This window comes from Podarcis gaigeae (assembly GCF_964106915.1).
Source record: "Podarcis gaigeae genome assembly, chromosome: 13".
Classification (NCBI taxonomy): Eukaryota; Metazoa; Chordata; class Lepidosauria; order Squamata; family Lacertidae; genus Podarcis; species Podarcis gaigeae.
Genome location: NC_139689.1, coordinates 44226630 through 44248249, shown reverse-complemented (window position 1 = coordinate 44248249; position 21620 = coordinate 44226630). Strand labels below are relative to the sequence as shown.

The following is a 21620-nucleotide window of genomic DNA, read 5'->3' as shown; positions in this document are numbered from 1 at the left end:
TGCCCCATGCAGAGGAACCGCCCCAAAACTGACATAAAAGGTGCAAGATGAACTGAGCAGCTGATGCACAAAACAACCAGTCATTGTACATATTTACATATTTACAATACCTCATTCTCTAACATCAGTTCCGAGACTATGCATACAATCTATTTCAAGCGGAAAGATTTCTGATTGGCCCACACCCAGTTGTGAAACCTTGAAAAGACTACATTAATGAGCAACAGAAACTAAGGCTGTTGTTTCTTGGAGACCATGTATATTGACTGGGCGGTATAAGTTACTTTGCTAACATGCGCAGATTCTCTGATGAGTCATAGGGATTATGCATATTATCTAAAGAATATACAAAACCCTGTCCTGATAAAACACATTCCTCAAGGCCAGCTGGAGGTTTTTGCACATTGACTGGAGAATGTGCACAATTGTTGGTTGTTATGCACGTGCACTGTTCAACTGACATTATTCCTAACGGCTATTTAATTCACATTATCTCATATATAATCTGTTAACGCAACACAAACGAAAGGTTAAATACTGAGTCTAAAAGCTAAAGGACCCCTGGACGGTTAAGTCCAGTCAAAGGTAACTATGGGGTTGCAGCACTAATCTTGCTTTCAGGCCGAGGGAGCTGGCGTTTGTCCACAGACAGCTTTCTGGGTCATGCGGCCAGCATGACTAAACCACTTCTGGCACAACGGGACACCATGACGGAAACCAGAGTGCACAGAAACGCCATTTACCTTCCCACCGCAGTGGTAGCTATTTACCTGGTGTGCTTTCGAACTGCTAGGTTGACAGGAACTGGGACAGAGCAACAGGAGCTCATCCTGTCGTGTGGATTCGAACCGCCGATCTTCCATTCGGCAAGCCCAAGCGGCTCAGTAGTTTAGACCACAGTGCCACCCGCTCCCCAATTCAATTCACATTCTCCCACATATAATCTGTTAACGCAACACAAATGGAAGGTTAAATACAGAGTCTGCAAGATGTTAAGTGTTGGTGCTGACCTTTAAAGCCCTAAATGGCCTCGGTCCAGTATATCTGAAGGAGCGTCTCCTCCCCCATCGTTCTGCCCGGACACTGAGGTCCAGCTCCGAGGGCCTTCTGGTGGTTCCCTCACTGCGAGAGGCCAAGTTACAGGGAACTAGGCAGAGGGCCTTCTCGGTAGTGGCGCCCGCCCTGTGGAATGCCCTCCCATCAGATGTCAAAGCGATAAACAACTACCTGACATTCAGAAGACATCTGAAGGCAGCCCTGTTCAGGGAAGTTTTTAATATGTGACATTTTAGTCTATTTTTCATCTCTGTTGGAAGCCGCCCAGGGTGGCTGGGGAAACCCAGCCAGATGGGCGGGGTACAAATAATAAATTATTATTATTATTATTATTATTATTATTATTATTATTAAGTAGGTAAGCTGGTGGCAGCTTTAGATGAGACCCCCTGACTTTCCCTCCTGTTGGTGGGACCCATAACCTTTGCAAAATGCACTATGGAGCCTACATTGCAGAGTTCAAATACAGCTTGACAATTATCGAAGATGGGATGGGACGGAACAGGGGGAGCAGGCAGCTGGGTACTTACTTGTTGCACGCCGTCAGGAACGTTGTATGTTATTTTGAGTGTCGGATCTCGGATATACCCAGGGAGGCTCTGCGATATGGTGGAAGCTCCAAAGGTTCCGGGAATGACAGCGGAGGCGCCGGGGTGAGTTAGCGAAGCGCTGCCTCCTGGGATTTGCACCCTGCAAGGCTTGTGGGGGCAGGGGGCATGGGACAGGGTGGGGCGGCTGTTTTGGCACAGCACACACTCTTCAGCCTCCGACTCGCTTCCTAGGCTGGTGGTTCTCGGGCCCAAATCTAAGGCAAGCCCCTCTGCAGCTGGGGGAGAAGCATGCCGTGGCAGGTCAGGCAAGGAGCTCAGCGGGGTCCTCTCTGTTTCCTGGCTGCTCCCCTCCTTATTGCAGTCTCTCGCAAAATGGAACTTGTCTGGCAAGCCCTGCCTGCTCTCAGCCAACAGTCTCCTGGAGCGGCCCTGCTTGCTGGCACCCGGGGTTTGGTCGAGGGCCTCACTCTGCCATGCTCTGTGGTCACTTGGGAAATCCTGCACCGGCGCAGGCTGGAAACCGCTGCCCTGTCTCTGAGCCTGTGAGGGCGATGTGTCTCCGGCAAGGCTGTCCGGGCCAAGGGAGCTCTCTAGCAGGCTGGCTCTCCTGCTCTCATTCGGCTGCTGAGCGTTCCCTGCAGCCGATGTCTCGCCCTGAATTTTCCCATCACGGAAGGGAGTCTGCTCGGACAGGGCAGCCATCCGGCGGGCAGAGAACAAGCAGAACACTTCCAGGACCTGCAACTTCTCCTCGCGGGGGTAGATAAGGCCCAGCTTGTACCTGTCCCGGCTGACGACAATGCGGTCGTCGAAATTTTTCAGGTACCTACACAATTCACTCAGGGCCTCATCCTCTGGTCCATCCATGGCCAGCTCAGTGTAGGTAAAGCTGTCGTAAATATAAGCACAAGACTCTCCAAGGGCCTCTGCTTTTTGCATGCCTGAAGGACTCCCGTTATCGCTTTGGACAGTGTGCAAAGAGTGCCTTTGTTTGGTAATCGGAGACTCCATTTCCTGGCTGTACTCCACCTGTGTCACCCCATCCTTTCTGATCTCCTTCTGCAAAATACGGTGGTGATATTCCTGAGACTCTTGCTTCAAATGGGCTGCATTGACTGGAGCTGTTAGCCTGGGCTCAGGCATGGACTCATTGCCGCTCAGAGACTTCTGCAGCGAGAGGCTGCTGGACCTTCTGAGATGGGGCCTCGGTTCAGAAACTCTGAAGTCGGCAGCCCCTGTGGTGTCAAGCAGGTTCAAGGATCTGAAGGCGCTCGTGACCACAGGGAGGGATGGAGGCTCTGTGAGACCGAAGCTCGCCCAGCCCTCGGAACTCGACACGGTGCCTGCAGGTGAGGACGACGAGTGATCTGCTTTCATCCCTTGCGGTGCTTTCCGGAATTCCAGAGCTTGCCTGATCTGGCTCTTTGGTTCAGTAGCAGCGGACAAAAACGGCAGGGAACGCTCGCTCTCTGGAGCCGGGCGTTCTGTGGCTGGAAATAAGCTGGCAGCTGGCAGCCATGCCGGTAGGCTACCCCGACCTGAAAAGTTGGCAGCCAGCTTGTGCTCGGCTTTGCTGTTGGGCTTTGGCGAGCTCAGCTTCTTTGGCATGGACTCCGCCGGCGACTCTAGCTGAGCTGGCAGAGAGCTAGGACCCTGGAGGTACGCTGCCTGGGGAATGCCGGGTCTCCGGTGATCCTGCGCTGACCCCCTTGCGGCAATCAGTTCCTGGATGTGCCGCTTGGCTTGGGAAACTTCTGCCAAATTCCCAATGAGGCAGAAACCCCCCTCCTCCTCCTGAATCAGCAGCAGAGGGTAGAGGCTCTGCAGCTCTGCTGGAAAACTCCCACCGATCCCCAAATCTCGCTTGTGGACCTTCTCTTTCCGCAGGGTGCCCTCCAGTTGCTGAGAAAGCTGGGAGAGTGCCAGGTGAGCTGAAACTAGGGCGCTAACTCCCCCAGCCCCATCGTTTGCTGCTCTCAGGTAGAGGGTGGTGATGCCGTCGCTGTGGACGTCCACAACACCCACCTGCTGCTTGTGGAAAATGTTGCCCAATTCCTCACTGCAGAACTTCTGCATGTAGAGGTAGATGTCTGAGTCTATCGCTAAGGAGAAGTCCTCCAGGGGCTCTATGAGGCTCTCTGAAGACTCCTGGACTTGTAATGGGCCTGCTGCAGCCTTCTCCTCCTCATCCCTCTTCTTTTTCCTCTTCTTCTCTGCCCGAGTCTCCTCCTGGTGCGAGACGCCATCGCCCGCAGCCTTCTCAGCAGATCTGCCTCCGTTCGCAAAGAGAAGGCCAGCCCTTTGCTTGCTATTGAGGCACCTCAGCAGCTCACAGCTGAAGGCCTGCAACTCCACAAAGGAGCCTTTGACAGTGCAGGTCATCTCTTGAGTGTTGAAGTTGATATGGATGCCCTCATACTGCTGGCACAGACTGTTCAGGGTGTCTTTCCCATCGGGGAAGCGGCCATAATCTACCTTCATGCAGACGCGTACAAAGATCTAAGGAGGAAAGCAAGAGCTGCTTAGGTGGCATGTCAAGGGTGGAATTATGTGTCTTGGAATTCTACTCTGTACTGACCCAGAGGAGAACTCCAAAGTATAGTTAGCATAGTGGAAACTTAAAACGCGTTGCAGGATTCCTGAAAAAATAGACGAGAGGCAATTATATTTTATCCCGCAGACCGTTACTGTTACTGAAGGCAAATGAGCATAATGGTCACCAATCCAATACACTAAGGATTGGCACTGTCCATAAGAAAGCCAGTTGCAAAAGACTTAACTGAAGAAGAAGAGTTGGATTTGATATGCCGCTTTATCACCACCCTAAGGAGTCTCAAAGCGGCTCACATTCTCCTTTCCCTTCCTCCCCCACAACAAACACTCTGTGAGGTAAGTGGGGCTGAGAGACTTCAGAGAAGTGTGACTGGCCCAAGGTCACCCAGCAGCTGCATGTGGAGGAGCGGAGACTCGAACCCGGTTCCCCAGATTACGAGTCTACCGCTCTTAACCACTACACCATGCTGGCTCTTATAGTAAGTCTAAACCTTAACACTATAACATACTATGTAAAGAACACCACACCAGAAGGAAAAGGAAAAGTGAAACCCAGGCTCCTTCTGTCCCTACTTTTATAGTCAGAATGACCTTGACAGAAAGAGGTAACAGACCCAGTTTAAGCCAGCTGTACTCAGCTTCTCTGAAGGTATAACCCAAACATCACGAACCTTCTGCTTGTTCCTTTCACACAGAGAAGCTTCCAGAACCCTCTTGAATTAATCAGAATATGAAAGATCTTTACACCTCAGATCAATAAATGCAAACTGACATTATGTTCCTGGACAGTTAACTTTTAGGTGCTACCTGTTAAAACACCTGTAATAAAATGTTTGGTGACCAAAATAAATGGGATGATGAGGGCAGTCACCTGTCTGTTCCATTCACACATTAAAAAGGGGTGTTGGTGCACCTTTTACAACAAAAGGAGTCGGCCTGTCCTACATTGAACATGCCCCCCCACCTGCAGTCTTGTTGCCTCAAGACTCATTTTTCCTGCCCCGATTCCAATTCTGGTAGCACAGCCAAGCTTGGTTGAAATTTACTGTTGTTTGGAAGGCTTATTTAAAGAAAACCTTTGTCAAAGGTCCGACTTCACGCCAGGTTTACAAAAAGAAATGACAAACTATGTAAACCCAGTTTTCTTCAGCATAGGCTAGAAATCTCTCTCTTCATCAGGGTTTCCAAAACAAGAGGTGGATAGAAAGCCAAGCCACGGGGAATCAAAACACCTGATTCTTTTAGGAAATCAAAACACCTGATTCTTTTAGGAACTCAGCTGCTGGTTATCCACACCAGCCCAGGAAAGAACAGAAATAAACAAAATGGCCACTTAGGTAAGCCTAAAGCAGGGGCTGCCAACCTTTGGGGACTGGAATTCTGAGAAATAGGGGTCGCTGCTGTGAGGTGTGGCATAACACAAAAGGATTTACATGGTTAATCAGAAAACGAGTGAGGACCATAAAATGGTGCAGGAATGCCCATCAATGGGGAAAAGGCGCCTTTGTCAACTAACTCAGTTCGCTCACAGAGAAAAGCTCTTTGCAGCTTTCCTCTGTTCAGGTATACTGGGCCGAGGCCGTTTAGGGCTTTCAAGGTCAGCACCGACACTTTGAATTGTGCTCGGAAACATACTGGAAGCCAATAGGAAGAACTTTCTGACAGTGAGAGCTGTTTGACAGTGGAACGGTCTCCCTCAGGAGGTTGTGGACTCTCCTTCATTGGAGATTTTAAAGCAGAAGTTGGGTGGCCATCTGTCATGGATGCTTTAGTTGAGATTCCTACATTGCAGGGGGCAGACTAGATGGCACTTCCAACTCCACAAGTCATGATTCAATGGTGCTCATGACTTTGATTTTCCAACCTCTCTCTCTCTCTCTGTGTGTGTGTGTGTGTGTGTGTGTGAATGTATGTATGTACATACATACATACATACATACATACATACATACGTATATATGTATGTATGTTGCAGGTTTGCAGAGAGGTTGGGTGAGATAATCTGCCTCCTCCGTTTCCCTTTTGATTGAAACCAGGGGTGGGGAGTCTCTTTATCTCCATAGACTGCACCTCCACAGAGATGCCCACCCCAACACCAGCCCAGACAACATCAAACCACGTTACCCAACAACCCACAACTCATACTTTCAGCAGCCCTCTACTCCATACTAAGTATGGAGGTCCTATGGAGGCATAGGCCCTATGTGGCCTAGGACCCGCATACCTACGGGACCGCCTCTCCTGGTATGTCCCGCAGAGGACTTTAAGGTCCACGAATATCAACACTTTGATATTCCCGAGCCTCAAAGAGGTTAGATTGGTTTCAACTAGGGCCAGGGCCTTTTCAGTACTGGCCCCGACTTGATGGAATGCTCTGTCACAAGAGACCAGGGCCCTGCGGGACTTGAGATCTTTCTACAGGGCCTGCAAGACAGAGGTGTTCTGCCTGGCCTTTGGTTTGGACTCCGTCTGACCCTTATGTTTCCCTCCCCTTATGGTCTTGATTTATCAGCTGTTTTAAAATGAGGCTGCATTTTAAATCTGGAGGGCTGCAATTGTCCTGAAGGCCCAATGCTTCTCACCCTCAATTTTAAACCACAGAGCCTAGGATTTGTCAATCGGAAGGTAGGCGGTTCGAATCCCCATGATGGAGTGAGCTCCCGTTGCTCGGTCCCTGCTCCTGCCAACCTAGCAGTTTGAAAGCACGTCAAACTGCAAGTAGATAAATAGGTACCGCTCCGGCGGGAAGGTAAATGGCGTTTCCGTGCGCTGCTCTGGTTTGCCAGAAGCGGCTTAGTCATGCTGGCCACATGACCCGGAAGCTGTATGCCGGCTCCCTCGGCCAGTAAAGCGAGATGAGCACCGCAACCCCAGAGTCGGTCATGACTGGACCTAATGGTCAGGGGTCCCTTTACCTTACCCTTTCCCTCTTCTGGGATGATCCCCATGTCAAGATTCATGCGTTACTATTTTGGGCGCACAATAAAAAAACCCCATTGCGTAGTGTCTGTGCGTGAGCATGTTCAAAGTGCACTTCCAGCTCTGCTGAGTAAATAGTCACTCCAAAGTCCAGTGACTCCAATCAATCAACACCGAACAATTCAGATAGCAGAAAATGTGAGCAGGGAACCTTCCCTCTAAACAGCATTTACAGGCTCCATAGTCCCAGATGTGTAAAATCAACTTGTGAGCTTAGAAATGCCCTCTGTCTGTGCTTAAAGGTATTACAAATGATTGGCTTCCTCCCCAACACAACCACCCCGTAACGAAGATAATATTCTTTCAAAACTTGTCTTTGGTTGCCACTCTGTGGACAGAGCTGCTCACAGCAACTTTCCCAACAACTAAATTTCTAAAGATGAATTCAAATGTTCCTTTGCATCCCTGCTCTTCCTCAGGGGCTGATTACAGGAGGTTAACCTGTTGCAGTTTCATAGACTGGAACCAGGTTTTGAGATGAACTGACTTTTGAGAGGGGGGAAAACAACAGCAGCTCAACCCAGCAAGGCTGAGCAGATCTCCATAATGCACACCCAGCTCTTCGCTGGCTCTCTAACTGTGGCCAGTCTGACTGCTGGAACTTTTAGAAAGCACATTTTGTGTATCCCAAGCCTGTAATGCAGACATGAAACTTACACTGCCAGTAAAAAAAAAAAAAGGGGGGGGGGAGTTGTTTTCCTGCTTTCTAGCACACACTAACCATAACTCTGCATGCATGCAACCAGCTGGAGAGAAACTCATGGCTCAGTTTCAGTGTCAAGTTAGAAAACGTTACAAGTTCTTCCCACTCTATGAGCTTATGAAGGCTGTTCTATGTTCATGCAAAACACTGCAAGAACTTCAGCACTGTGTAAGGTTTTTTTTAAAAAAAACACACAAAAAGTCACCAAACCCCTCTTTGACTGTATTTTAAATTGCATTTTAACTGTATTTTAAATTGGGTTCCCCACTCTCTCTTTTCCCCCTATTATGTTTTTACTATGATTTTATTGGTGTTAGCCACCCTGAGCCTGGCTCTGGTCGGGAAGGGTAGGGTATAAATAAAAATTATTATTATTATTATTATTATTATTATTATTATTATTAACAACAACAATGTTCTTCTTGCAGAGTTATAACCAGTGCTATTTTTCTAGAAAAAGAGGTACCATAACACACCACGAACACCTCCCTTGTTCTTTTAGAATAACAATGGCGCTCACCTGAGAGGTGCTGGAAGGTTCTGGCTAAAAACCCCCCCTGGTTATGGCCTTTTTCTCTGTTTGAAAGTATTGTGCTGCTCAGCCAAAAGCAGTCTCCACTGACCCTGCCAAACTGTTAATAATGGGTTTGGCAGCTTTCTTTTTAAATAATAATACAGACAATGATAATCCTTACACAGTGCAGATGCTTGTGAAGATTTTGGACAGACAGGACAAACATTGGATGTGAATACCAGTCAATTATTCAGCAAGCAGAGTCAAGAGAAAGGGGCATTTCCTGCTGCAACAGAAACTGTTCCTTTTCCACCACAGGTACCACCAAAGTTGCCAAAGGGAAGGATACTGGCCCAGTCGACATAATCAACTTTCAGGCCAATGAATGAACAGTTATTACTCATGCGTTGCGCACATTCCAGTCTTTGTCCCTAGAACGGTGATGGGCAAATTTGGCCCTCCAGCTGTTTTTTGGACTACAACTCCCATCATCCCTAGCTAACAGAACCAGTGGTCAGGGATGATGGGAATTGTAGTCCCAAAACAGCTGGAGGGCCAAGTTTGCCCATCACTACCCTAGAGGCTGGGCTTCTGTTGCAAGGATATCCATTTCCCCATCAAGGGAGATGCTACACTGGTGTGAGCTTTAGAAAAAGCCAGCCCCCTGTCACCCCAGTTTTAGAAATATCTCAGTTGTGTTATTTAAAGATAATGTAGTGATTAGTTCTGCACCCCCAGTCTCAAGAAAGCTGCTGGTGGCAGTCTTTCATTCAGGGAAGAACACCAAAGACTGGAGTTTTCAAGGGAAATCAGCACAAACACGATCCATCCACTTGCATTTAAAAAGACCTTCATTTTGTTCCACTCAAAAAACTCCTTTTTTAAATGTACATGTTCTGAATAAAACTCTGGATCACAATGATTTGTAATGATGCTGCCACCTGTTTCAGAGGCTGGGCTCTGGCATTCAGAAATTAGGTTCCAGAGCTGAGTCCTTGTGAGCTCCCACAGAAGGGGAGTGGACTGCAGATTTTAAAAAGAGGTAAAGGACCCCTGGACGGTTAAGTCCAGTCAAAGGCGACTATGGGGTTGCGGCGCTCATCTCGCTTTTAGGCTGAGGGAGCCGGCGTTTGTCCGCAGCTTTCCAGGTCATGTGGCCAGCAGGACTAAACAGCTTCTGGAACAACGGGACACCATGACAGAAACAAGAGCACACGGAAACACCGTTTACCTTCCCACCACAGAGGTACCTATTTATCTACTTGCACTGGCGTGCTTTCGAACTGCTAGGTTGGCAGGAGCTGGGACCGAACAACAGGAGCTCACCCTGTCGCAGGGATTCGAACCGCCCACCTTCCAATCAGCAAGCCCAAGAGGCTCACTGGTTTAGACCACAGCGCCACCCGCTCCTCCCAGCTGCAGATAAACAGTGCCTAAGTGCATGGGATGCAGCTCCTCTTCGCCCCACGGCCATGTACTTTTGCACTCTTGGTACAACGGAAACACAGCTCTTGCCCAAAGACTGCATCCACATGTTACACTTAACAGTGTCCTCCTCGCTGCAAGAGGGAAACCAGGCATTGTGCATCCTACTTCTATGAACTATGCCTTTTTTAGATAACCACTTCAGCACATAGTATTTATGAGAATACAGCATTCAGCTCTGTGGGGCAGAAAAACTCTAGATTCAAGCAAAGTGCTTGGGGCACCCGAATCATAGCTGTCAACTTGCAGATTTGAAAATAAGGGACCAGCAGCCTCGAAAGCCAAAGGCAGAAAGCCCAGCCAGCAGCCAAACGAAGCCTCAAGCGGTGGTTCCCACAGCTCAGCATACCAGCAAAGGGGATGCAGCAAGGAAAACCACCGTCACCTCTCCGCTGGGAAGCGCTGAGCAAAGGCAAGTCCCCAGGCAACGTGGCCGATTTGATCAGCACAAGGCATGAAAGCTCCACCCCTCCCAGTCGTTCTTAGACTCCTTATTGGGTGAGCAACGCAGCCAAGCAACACAGTTGAAGCTCATGGGGCGGTTTAAGGGACGGTTGACAGCTATGACCCGAATATGTGCCACGAAGCGAAAATCCTACCTTCCATGCAGAAAAGGGGGGGGAGGTGGCAGTGGCAGTAGAGATACTATTTAAAAGTGTGGCTGGCACAAAAATGCAAGCAAGAGGAATTACCGACGAAAGAAGAATGGTGAATGAAATTAATGGACTAAGCAGAATTAGATAAATTAACAGAAAGGATTCGGAACTTGCAGGACCAGAGATTCTTAGGAGATTGGAGTAAATATATGAATTATTTGAAAAGCAACTGTAATGAACAGATTACGCTAGTAGGATTGCAAGAAGTTTTGTAATGAGGACTATTTGAAATATTGCACGAAAGGCTATGAGGAGAATTATTAGTTAATGGTAATTAAGAGTAATAGAGAAATTAAGAAATGCAGAATAAGTGATAAAGAGCGGAAAATCGTCAGAGGTTGTTGACGGAAGTCTAAAATATTGTATAAGATAAGAAGTTATGTTAAATGATTGTTGGAAATGAAATGTTAAAAAATTAATAAAAATGTATAAAAAATATATTTAAAAGTGTGGCGATGAAGACTAATGACTCAGAAACTAAAAGGTTTAGAACGCAAGAAACCTACTACATAACAGTGTTCACATTAAAAATGAAACGAAAACAAGTGTCTTGCCCTTATGGTGAGTGGGCATGTGTTACGCAGAGCATATGTGCGGGCTAAGTGGTCTCATCGCTATTGCTTTCTATGTCACAAGGCTAGCAAAACATCGTTATGCAAGCTTGTTTAATCTGCATGATCTGATCAGATTGCAGAACTGGGGTTTCCATGATGAGCCTTTTCTTTTGTGCCAGTCTATGCATCTGCAAGGGACACAGGTGGTGCTGTGTGTTGAACCACAGAGCCTAGGACTTGCCGATCAGAAGGTCAGCGGTTCGAATCCCCGTGATGGGGTGAGCTCCCGTTGCTCGGTCCCTGCTCCTGCCAACCTAGCAGTTCAAAAGCACGTCAAAGTGCAAGTAGATAAATAGGTACCGCTCCAGCGGGAAGGTAAACGGTGTTTCCGTGCGCTGCTCCGGTTCGCCAGAAGCAGCTTAGTCATGCTGGCCACATGACCTGGAAGCTGTATGCCAGCTCCCTCGGCCAATAAAGCGAGATGAGCGCCGCAACCCCAGAGTCGGCCACGACTGGACCTAACGGTCAGGGGTCCCTTTACCTTTATGCATCTGCAAAGTCCAGCTCCCCCACCCTGACAACAGGCCTCTCAGCTTCTTTATTACCTCGTTGGGGTTCAATTCAGCGGCGCTCGCCGTCACTTCCAAAGGGTACTTGTTCCCGTTGACAGTCAAGACATGCTGTTTGGCCTTCAGTACCTGCTGAGTCACTGAATGAAGAAAAAACCAGCAATCAACAGAAGCTAGCAACAACTCACACCCTCACGAACAAACTTGGAGGCGGCAAAATCTCATCGCATTTGCTCTCCACACACTTCTGTTCCACCTCTCTCAGTCCTTTGATTCTTACTCAAATTCTCAGTGTTGCTTCCCGAAATCCTCAACTCAAAATTCACATTTCAAAATTCTGAAATTAAAGATTCTGTCTATACAACTGAATCTTTTCAGCTTGCGCAGATTTTTCATTTCCAGAGCAGAATGGCTCAGTCGGTAAAGCATGAGACACTCAAGAGTCGTGGGTTCAAGTTCCACACTGGGCAAAAGATTCTGAATTGCAGGTGGGTTGGACTAGATGACCCTTGCGGCCCCTTCTATGATTTTAGCTTGGGGGGGGGGCACTATTGGTAAGAAGGAGAAAGTCAGCACAATGCTTTGGCTTGCTCAGAAAGATTTGCATTTCAGGCCCCTCAAATTGATTTGAAAACCAAGTTATCCATTTTCCCTGCAGTCCACCAGCAGATACTCTCTGGGTCACTGTCATCTTTCAAGCCCCTTTTTTATGTTGTTGAGAAAAGGGAAGCCATGTAAGATTTGTGGGTTTCTCAAACATCCACTAATATTCCAGCAAGAACTTGCAACGTTTAAGGGGGAAACATCTTACAAATTCTGCAATGTGGGATTCGCGCCTGGAAATTTACACTGGAAAAATTGGGAGCTGTTCAACTGGTTTGCAGACATTATGTAAAATTTAACCATCTCTATGTGCTAGGGAAAATGACACATACAGGCCACACACACCATATATTCAAAGCATGATGACTTTAAGCAACCACGGCTTCCTCCCAAAGAATTCTGGGAGATGTAGTTTGTTAAGGGTGCTGGCAGTTCTTATGAATCTTACTTACATATTTTTGTGGGAAATGTTGGGTACGTACCTTTCTTTATACACTTTGTTTTGTATATTCTGTTTTAATATATAAGGTGTATGCGGGTAGCTCAATTTTGTTATCATTCATTGGTTGTGTGCTTTGTATTGTATTTTCAGGTGATGGAAGACTATCATGAAACAGTAGTATCATTCTGGAAACACTGCCCTTGACACTTTTGGGACGTCTTCCATTGGAACTTTTGAAAAACATTTGAGAAAACCTTACTTTTTAGAGGTCTTTTGTTGAACCCTTTGAATAACCATTGTGAGAATGACCTTTGACGCCTATATTGAACACATGGCTTGATGTTCTGTGCCACTAGCCTTTTACATTGTATATATGAATTCCAATAGATTTATTTCTACCTTTTGAATGTCATTATTCTGTTCCATATGATTTAACAGTTATTAGCCTACGTGTTGTGTCTATATTTCTGTGATTAGTTCTTAGGATAAGCCGTTCCCCCTCACAGAACTACAATTCTCAATAAATCTCTGTAAAGAGGCACTATTGTTAGATCGCTATGGGAATTGTAACTCGGGGGGGGGGGATGAGGGTCTCATAACAGCTCCCAGCACCCTTAGCAAACTTCAGTTCCCAGGATTCTGTGGGGGAAGCTATCACCAATTGAAGTGGTGTCATGGTTCTTTCAGTGTATGGTGTGAAAGTGGTCACAAGTTTCCTAATGGTACCACTGCACTCGTACGTTCAGTTTTATATATGAACATATAGGTGAAACTCGGAAAATTAGAATATTGTGGAAAAGTTCATTTATTTCAGTAATTCAACTTAAAAGGTGAAACTAATATATGAGATAGACTCATGACACGCAAAGCGAGAAAAGTCAAGCCATTATTTGTTGTAATTGTGATGTTTATGGCGTACAGCTGATGAAAACCCCAAATTAACAATCTCAGAAAATTAGAATATTAAATGAAATCAGCAAAACAAGGACTGCAAATAGAGCAATATTAGACCTCTGAGAAGTAGAAGCATGCATATGTACTCAGTACTTGGTTTGGGCCCCTTTTGCATTAATTACTGCCTCAATGCGGCATGGCATGGATGCGATCAGCCTGTGGCACTGCTGAGGTGTTATGGAAGACCAGGATGCTTCAATAGCAGCCTTCAGCTCTTCTGCATAACTCGGTCTCATGTCTCTCATCTTTCTTTTGGCAATGACCCATAGATTCTCTATGGGGTTCAGGTCAGGTGAGTTTGCTGGCCAATCAAGCACAGTAATCCCATGTCCATTGAACCAGGTTTTGGTACTTTTGGCAGTGTGGGGAGGTGCCAAAGTCCTGCTGGAAAATTAAGTCAGCATCCCCATAAAGCTCATCTACGGAATGAAGCATGAAGTGCTCCAAAATCTCCTGGTAGATGGCTGCGTTGACCCTGGACTTAAGGAAGCACAGTATATTAGTTTCACCTTTTAAGTTGAATTACTGAAATAAATGAACTTTTCCACAATATTCTAATTATCCGAGTTTCACCTGTAAGCTACCCACTCCCCGCCCCACCAGTATACCAAACAATTTTGCTCCTCGTCTAGTGACCTGTTGCATCCTCAAAGGTAACCATAGCACAGCCTGGGGATTCAGGTGGAAATTCAATGCTGGCAATTTCTCCACCTCCATTGCGTGCTCGCAAAAAATGGATCATCAGCTTGTCGGACACACGCTCCAGCGGTAAGTCGGCAGGGTAGCCTCGGACGCAAACGGTACGGCAGGTAGACATGCTGCCAAACCTGTTGAGGAAACCTAAGCGTCAACCAATAGTCTAACCATATTTGCAGGAGGCTCAGAAACCATCAGCATTATTCTGGAAATTTTGGGAAATGATATATAATGAACTGAAGAAAATGTTTAAAATGACATTTGTAAAAAACCCAAAAGCATTTTTGTTAGGGATTGTAGGACAAGACCTGCCCAGGAAAATAAAGAACTTATTTATGTATGCTACAACAGCGGCAAGAGTCTTGATAGCACAAGGATGGAAGAATGAGGAAACCCCGACAAAAGAACAGTGGCAAGACAAATTGATGAACAATGCAGGACTGGCTAAACCGACATACAAATTGTGAGGTAAGGACAACTGTGACTTCAAAGAAGAATGGGAACTTTTTACAAACTACTTGAAAAGACAACAAAATGAATTGGACTCCTTGGCAGGTTTTGAATAAACATATACAAATTTATTTATTGTTAACATAGTAGATGGATAATATAAGGATTTATACAATTTTACAGTATGCAGTGGACAATATGGGTTGAGAGGAGGAGCTGAGGGAAGTCTCGGGGGGAGGGAGGGATGGTTTGATGGGGAGGTGGGGGGAAAGGGGAAAAATAATAAATATGAGATGTTTTGATATTTTGTTATGTTGAAATTGTTAATTTTTTAAAAGAAATCAGCAGCATTATTCGGTGCTATGTTGGAGAGGATGCTAGGAAACAGGGAATTATATTGACATGTCGTGGGGGTGTAAATATGTACCCTGGGGGGGGGGCAAAAGGTATTTAAAGAGATAACAGAAATTGCTAGGTTAAAGTTGACCGAAAGTCCAGAGGTTGCATTATTATCAATTTACGATGGGGTAGAAGGTTCGCAGCCTAGGAAGGACTTGCTCACAAATTTATTGACAGCTGCACGAATTATGATAGCAAGGAAGTGGAAGGGGCAAGCTGAATATAAAATGGAAGAATGATCCAAAGAGGTGTGGGATATAGCTATTAATGATAAATTAAAATGTGTCGTGGGGAATAGGCAGGAGAAATGAGGGGTGTTTGTAGAATCTGTACTGTTAAAACGGGAAGGGGTCAAACCATCGCAAGAGGTGTTGAAATTTTGGGAGGTTGGATAGTTATAATGGGGGGTGCACATTTTTATTCTTATTTATTTATGGTTATTACTTGGTTAAAATAAAATAAAATAAAATAAAATAAAATAAAATAAAATAAAATAAAATAAAATAAAATAAAATAAAATAAAATAAAATAAAAACAAAACAAAATCATCAGCATTTGTGAAAAACCAAGTCTTGTCTACATGAAACCCAGGATGTGCTGGGTCCTAGGAACACAAGACACTGCCTTACACAACTCAAACCATTGATCCACCTAGCTCAGCCTTGTCTGACCAGCAACCAGCTCTCCAGGGTTTCAGACAGCGGACATTGCTAGCTATCCCTGGAGATGCTGGGAATGAAATCTTCTGTGTTCAAGGCTGATGCACCAGCACAGAGCTATAGCCCCTCCATTATCTCTGCTGGGTGGTGGCAGCTTCAAGACAGATATCTAGAGGAAGACCGCCATTGGGGTGGAAATAACTCACACCCCGTTCAAGAGATATAAAATCTCCAGAGACACTTCTAGGCAGCTGACCTGCAAAACTCAACCTCCACAAATGTTTTTTTGTGGATGTTGACAGAGGATGAGGCAGGGAGGTGGGAAATACTTTCTCCCTCAACCTTTTCCTGTAGGAAACGAAGCACGATTTGGGGAAAACGGAAGCATTTGCCATCTTTTCTTGGCACACCCAAAAGTTCAATATTTATTATTATTATTATTATTAATTGAATTTATATACTGCCCTATACCCAGAGGTCTCAGGGCGGTTCACAGAAAAGATCAACATAAAAACCACAATATATATACATTGGCACCTTGGTTCTCAAACGCCTTGGTACTCAAACAACTTGGAACCAAAACACTGCAAACCTGGAAGTAAGTGTTCCGGTTTGCAAACTTTTTTTGGAAGCCGAACGTGCTCCGTTTTGAGTGTTACGCTTCCGATTTGAGTGTTACGCTGAGGTCTGTTTTTGCCATTTATTTTGCATTTTTGTTTTATGGCTTTTTAAAAAAAATTGTGACTGTATGGAACCCAGTTCAGCTACTGACTGAGTGAGTGAGTGAGTGAGTGAGTGAGTGAGTGACTGCAGTACATATAGTTTACTGCTTTCATTTTATGGATCAATGGTCTCATTAGATAGCAAAATTCATGTTAAATTGATGTTTTAGGGGTTGTTTTTAAAAGTCTGGAACGGATTAATCCATTTTGCATTACTTTCTAAGGGAAAGCGCACCTTGGTTCTGGAACAGATTCAGTTTGAGAACCAAGGTACCACTGTAATTAAATAAAAACAACAACCCAATAACCCTTCAGCCTCAGACGTAAAATGCAGAGATAATATCACCTTTGCCTTGCCAACCAGCTGCCAAGATGTGCAGCTGTGAGGCGAATTATCTTCAGATATTGGTTGTGGTGCGAGAGAACACTTCTCAGCCTTGTTTAATAGGTATTGGGTGTGTGTGTGTGTGTGTGTGTGTGTGTGTGTGTTTTAAAGGAAGGAAATTTAAAATTTTGCCTCACCAGCTTCTAAGGGGCAAGTGCCTACTCCCATCTCCCTGCCCAATTTATCCCCCGGCCAGAGGTCCGCCACATTTTGTCGGCTCGCCACGGCGGCAAACAAACGGGACTCTGTTAGCTGACCCAGCCAGGCCTGTCTGCAAAGCCGACGGTGGCATGAATAATGCAGCGAGAGAAGGCCTTGCCTTGCATCTTGCAGGCGAGGAGCCATTTTGTCAGCTCACTCAAAGGCCTTCTTGACCCGGCGCAGGTGCCAAGCCTGACTCTCGGCTCTTGCATTATTCACCAGAGAGCCCATTAACATGCAACGGGGGTGTTTGCGCCTGCTATAAATATTCATGGTGCCTCAGGGCGTTCAAATATTCTTTATTATTATTTAAGAAACAAAGACCTCATTAAGCCGAAATGGAATACAGTGACAGGGGCAGCGAACCTGAGTCCCCCACCCCCAGAAGGAAGGTCAAGAAAGCAGGGTCATGTTTGTACAGCATTAAGGGATTATAAGCACCAAAAAAGCCACAGTTTTTCCAGAACAATAAGAAGGAACAGGTGACCTTTCATTTTGTTCTTCAAATCCCCTGTCAATGGTTACCTTGACCCCGACAATTGCACAGCACCTCCATGGCGGAAGATGACTGAGCCAGAATTTCAAACAGTTTTTTTAAATATTTAAATTGGGTTTTTTTAAAACTTAAATCGGATTTTTTTTATTTAAATCAGATTTTTAAAATAAAATGATTTTGGAGGAAAAAACTAATGATAGTTTTCTATTTTAGTTACATTATAGTCCAAAGGCTATTCATCAGGAAATAAGGGTTTGTTTTAAGTTTTCCATGTGTGCTAAAACTCAGTCTAAGTTTTTCTTTTTTTAAAAATAGTGTAACCACATCAGTTAACAAACATGGATACATATGCTATAATGTTATTGTTTTAGTTGAATAAATTGTTTAGATTGTTACTAATGATTATTTTTCTCCTTCCAATAGAGTACAGCAGAAAAGTTGTCTAAATAGAAACAGTTAACTTATTAAACCTCACAATAATTTTATGCTTTTCAACATCTACATGCAGCCGCTGGGAGAGATCATCAGGAGGTTTGAGCTGGGTGTTCATCAGTATGCAGATGATACTCAGCTCTACCTCTCTTTCAAATCAGAACCAGTGAAGGCGGTGAAGGTCCTGTGTGAGTGTCTGGAGGCGGTTGGAGGATGGATGGCGGCTAACCGATTGAGGTTGAATCCTGACAAGACAGAAGTACTGTTTTGGGGGGACAGGAGGCGGGCAGGTGTGGAGGACTCCCTGGTCCTGAATGGGGTAACTGTGTCCCTGAAGGACAAGGTGCGCAGCCTGGGAGTCATTCTGGACTCACAGCGGTCCATGGAGGCGCAGGTTAATTCTGTATCCAGGGCAGCTGTCTACCGGCTCCATGTGGTACGCAGGCTGAGACCCTACCTGCCCGTGGACTGTCTTACCAGAGTGGTAAGACAGTTAGTTATCTCTCGCTTGGACTACTGCAATGTGCTCTACGTGGGGCTAGCTTTGAAGGTGACCCAGAAAGTACAACTAATCCAGAATGCGGCACCTAGACTGGTGACTGGGAGCGGCCGGCAAGACCTACATTGGCTCCCAGTAAAAGTCATAGTTGTTTATTTCTTTGACATCTGATTGGAGGGCGTTCCACAGGGCAGGCGCCACTGCCGAGAAGGCCCTGTGCCTGGTTCCCTGTGACTTCACTTCTCGCAGTGAGGGAATCACCAGAAGGCCCTCAGATTATTTTTCTCCTTCCAATAGAGTACAGCATAAAAGTTGTCTAAATAGAAACAGTTAACTTATTAAACCTCACAATAATTTTATGCTTTTCAACATCTACATGCAGCCGCTGGGAGAGATCATCAGGAGGTTTGGGCTGGGTGTTCATCAGTATGCAGATGAACCTCAGTGTCCAGGCAGAACAATGGGGGTGGAGACGCTCCTTCAGGTATACTGGGCCGAGGCCGTTTAGGGCTTTAAAGGTCAGCACCAACACTTTGAATTGTGCCTGGAAACGTACTCACGGGAAAGCACCATTTAGTTAGTCTGCCTGGCACAAAAAGCAGGGCCTTTCCAGTCATGGCACCCATCCAAGGAGATGCAACCAGCTTTACATTTATGACCTTCAAGAAGCTGAGGAAGGCCCTTTGATTCCAGCAAGCTTAACGTAAACCACAAAACTGTTGAGTTGTATCCAAGTAAGTTGATCTGTTGGTACAAAGTCTTATACCTGCAGAATAGGGTGTAATCTCTCTCACCTTTCCCTATACCCCACAATCTGTTCTGGGGAAATCCCCAGAGCAGATCTGGGACTACGACATGGGGATATGAGGAAAGGGGAAGTTCCACTGCGCTTTATCAGAGCTTTTAACCATTTGTGAAAAGGTTGCCATTTCTTTGAAAAACGTGGTTTTACTGAAAAAGTTGTATACTTGGCTGTTCAGTGTAAACTTTCCAGATAGCTTTTAAAGTCGCATGCAAAGCACACAAGTGTTGTTGGTGTTTTTAAACTCACATAAATGAATGTCTACGAAGCCAGATGATAATTCATTAAAGCAGAATTGTTGCTAATTAATTCACTTTGGAAGCCCTCCATCACATACACAGCTGGCTGCAAGCTTTGCAAATAATCCTGTAATGCAGATGGTGAGACACTTTATAGTGAACTCAAGCAACGATTCAGACTACTGTACAGTTATTCTGGATTCTGTAGCAAAGCACTGCACCGCCTCCAAGTTGATGGGAGATTCCCCAACCAGATGTTTGGGGCAGATGGGAATTGTAGCGCAAAAACTGTGGGGAGCACCAGGTTGGGCGAGGCTGACCTAGAGCAGAAGGGTGGGCAAGCCTTGCTTGTGAAGCCTGAGGGATTTCATCCACAAACTTCGGCGTGCAGTAACGCTGGGGGTCTGGCTGGCGGCTGCCCCCTGGGCGACTATCTGAACTTGGGAAGCAGTCGGCAAAAGGGATCGGGGATCGGAAGCGCCCGGGTTGCAGAAACTTGCTCTTGGGCCTTCGGGTTTGCTAAGGGCGCACAGCTGCACCAGCAATGGGTCAGCGATGGCTCCGAGCAGACCCCACACCAACATGTGGGGCCCGGTTTTTAAAAGTGCGGAAAGCTTGCAAACCCTTGCATTCCCATCTGCCCCGAGGAAAAGGGGGCTGGCTGAGGGTCTAGTGGGCGATGGGGGAGGGGGGAGGCGAGACTAAAAGGCAGCCACGGAAGCGGGAGAAAGCGCTTTTGTCGATCCGATGGCGCGCCGGATTCGCAGGAAGCCAGAGGGACGGAGAAAGGGGCGAAAACAGTCCGATCACCTCTATCCTGGGGGTGCTCTGCAAGAAATCCTGGGTGTGTGTGTGGGGGGGGTGTTCAGACGGAGAAGAGGGAAGGGCAGCCGCAGAAGCAGGGGGAAAGATGGGGAGACGGGCGCGCAAAGGCACCTACCTTCGAAGGAGGGTGGCCGGGGCAACATCCACAACAGCAACGAAAGGGAAACGAAAGCGAAAGTCGCGTCCCAGAGACCGCCCACTTTGCGAAAGGAAAGGCCGGAAGGAGAGGAGGGGCGGACAAGTTGTGTGTGTGGGGGGGGTGTGCAATGTCGTCGTCCCCCCACACGCGCACGATTTGCATGCACACCAAAGGTTACTCTGGGTTGCTGGAGCGCACGGAAACGCACCAGCCCATAGGAGCCAAATCCTTCGGTCCCGCTCAAGAAAATATTTGAGGGGCCCGACCCCAAAGCTATTCAAATAGTGTGCATGTGCTGTGTCATGTGATTGACTATGCGGGGCGGGACTTACTCTCTCCCCCCCCCCCCATATTTTATCCAAGTTGCAACAACGTCACCAGTTCCATCACGAGTTCCTGCCTCAACCAGTTCCAACAGTTAAGAGCTGTTGGACAGAGGTTAGATGGCCACCTTTCATGGATGCATTAGTTGAAATTCCTGCATCTCATGGGGTTGGACTAGATGACCGCTGGGGATCCCACCCAACTCCATGATGGCATCGAAGCACAAGAACCCAAGGGGGATCAGTCAATCAATGTAACCTCCATGCAGAGGTCACTTACCTCCTAGTTAAGTTATTATGTGTGTGTAGGGGTGTGAGGAATTCCTTCTTGGGGAATTCCCGGGGCACCTGTTTCGTCCAATCTTGCAAAGATTTTACACCATGAATAGGCAAACTAAGGCCAGGGGGCCGGATCTGGCCCAATTGTCTTCTAAATCCGGCCCACGGACGATCCAGGAATCAGTGTGTTTTTACATGAGTAGAATGCGTCCTTTGATTTAAAATGCATCTCTGGGTTATTTGTGGGGCATAGGAATTCGTTCATCCCCCCCCAATATAGTCTGGCCCCCCACAAGGTCTAAGGGACAGTGGACCGGCTGCCTGCTGCAAAAGGTTTGCTGACGCCTGTTTTACACCCTCAGTGCTAACCGATGCAGCCTGGTTCACAGCCAAAGCTATGGGTAAAAGACCCCTGACAGTTAAGTCCAGTCACTTAATTCTGGGGTTGCAGCGCT

The 21620-nt window shown here is 46.5% G+C and overlaps 2 protein-coding genes across 5 annotated transcripts in view; one reads left to right on the top strand and one right to left on the bottom strand.

The window, feature by feature from the left end:
- The window catches only part of LOC310829944 (uncharacterized protein), a 29067-nt gene extending 8222 nt beyond the window's left edge, over positions 1-20845 (bottom strand). The window contains exons 1-5 of one of the 3 annotated variants that reach the window (XM_083709136.1): positions 20540-20604; positions 19610-19726; positions 14256-14446; positions 11657-11760; positions 1587-4106 (exon numbers count right to left, since the gene is read on the bottom strand). In XM_083709136.1, coding sequence (XP_083565262.1) covers positions 1587-4106; positions 11657-11760; positions 14256-14446; positions 19610-19611 — 2817 coding nt within the window. In that variant the 5' untranslated portion in view covers positions 19612-19726; positions 20540-20604. Of the gene's footprint in view, positions 1-1586; positions 4126-7948; positions 8007-11656; positions 11761-14255; positions 14447-19609; positions 19727-20539 lie in introns of those variants that run through there. The other 2 variants (XM_083709137.1, XM_083709138.1) reach the window with 2 other exon arrangements.
- LOC310830103 (putative protein PTGES3L) overlaps positions 1-21620 on the top strand; it is a 280219-nt gene that overhangs the window by 178831 nt on the left and 79768 nt on the right. The gene's annotated exons all lie outside the window — the stretch shown is intronic.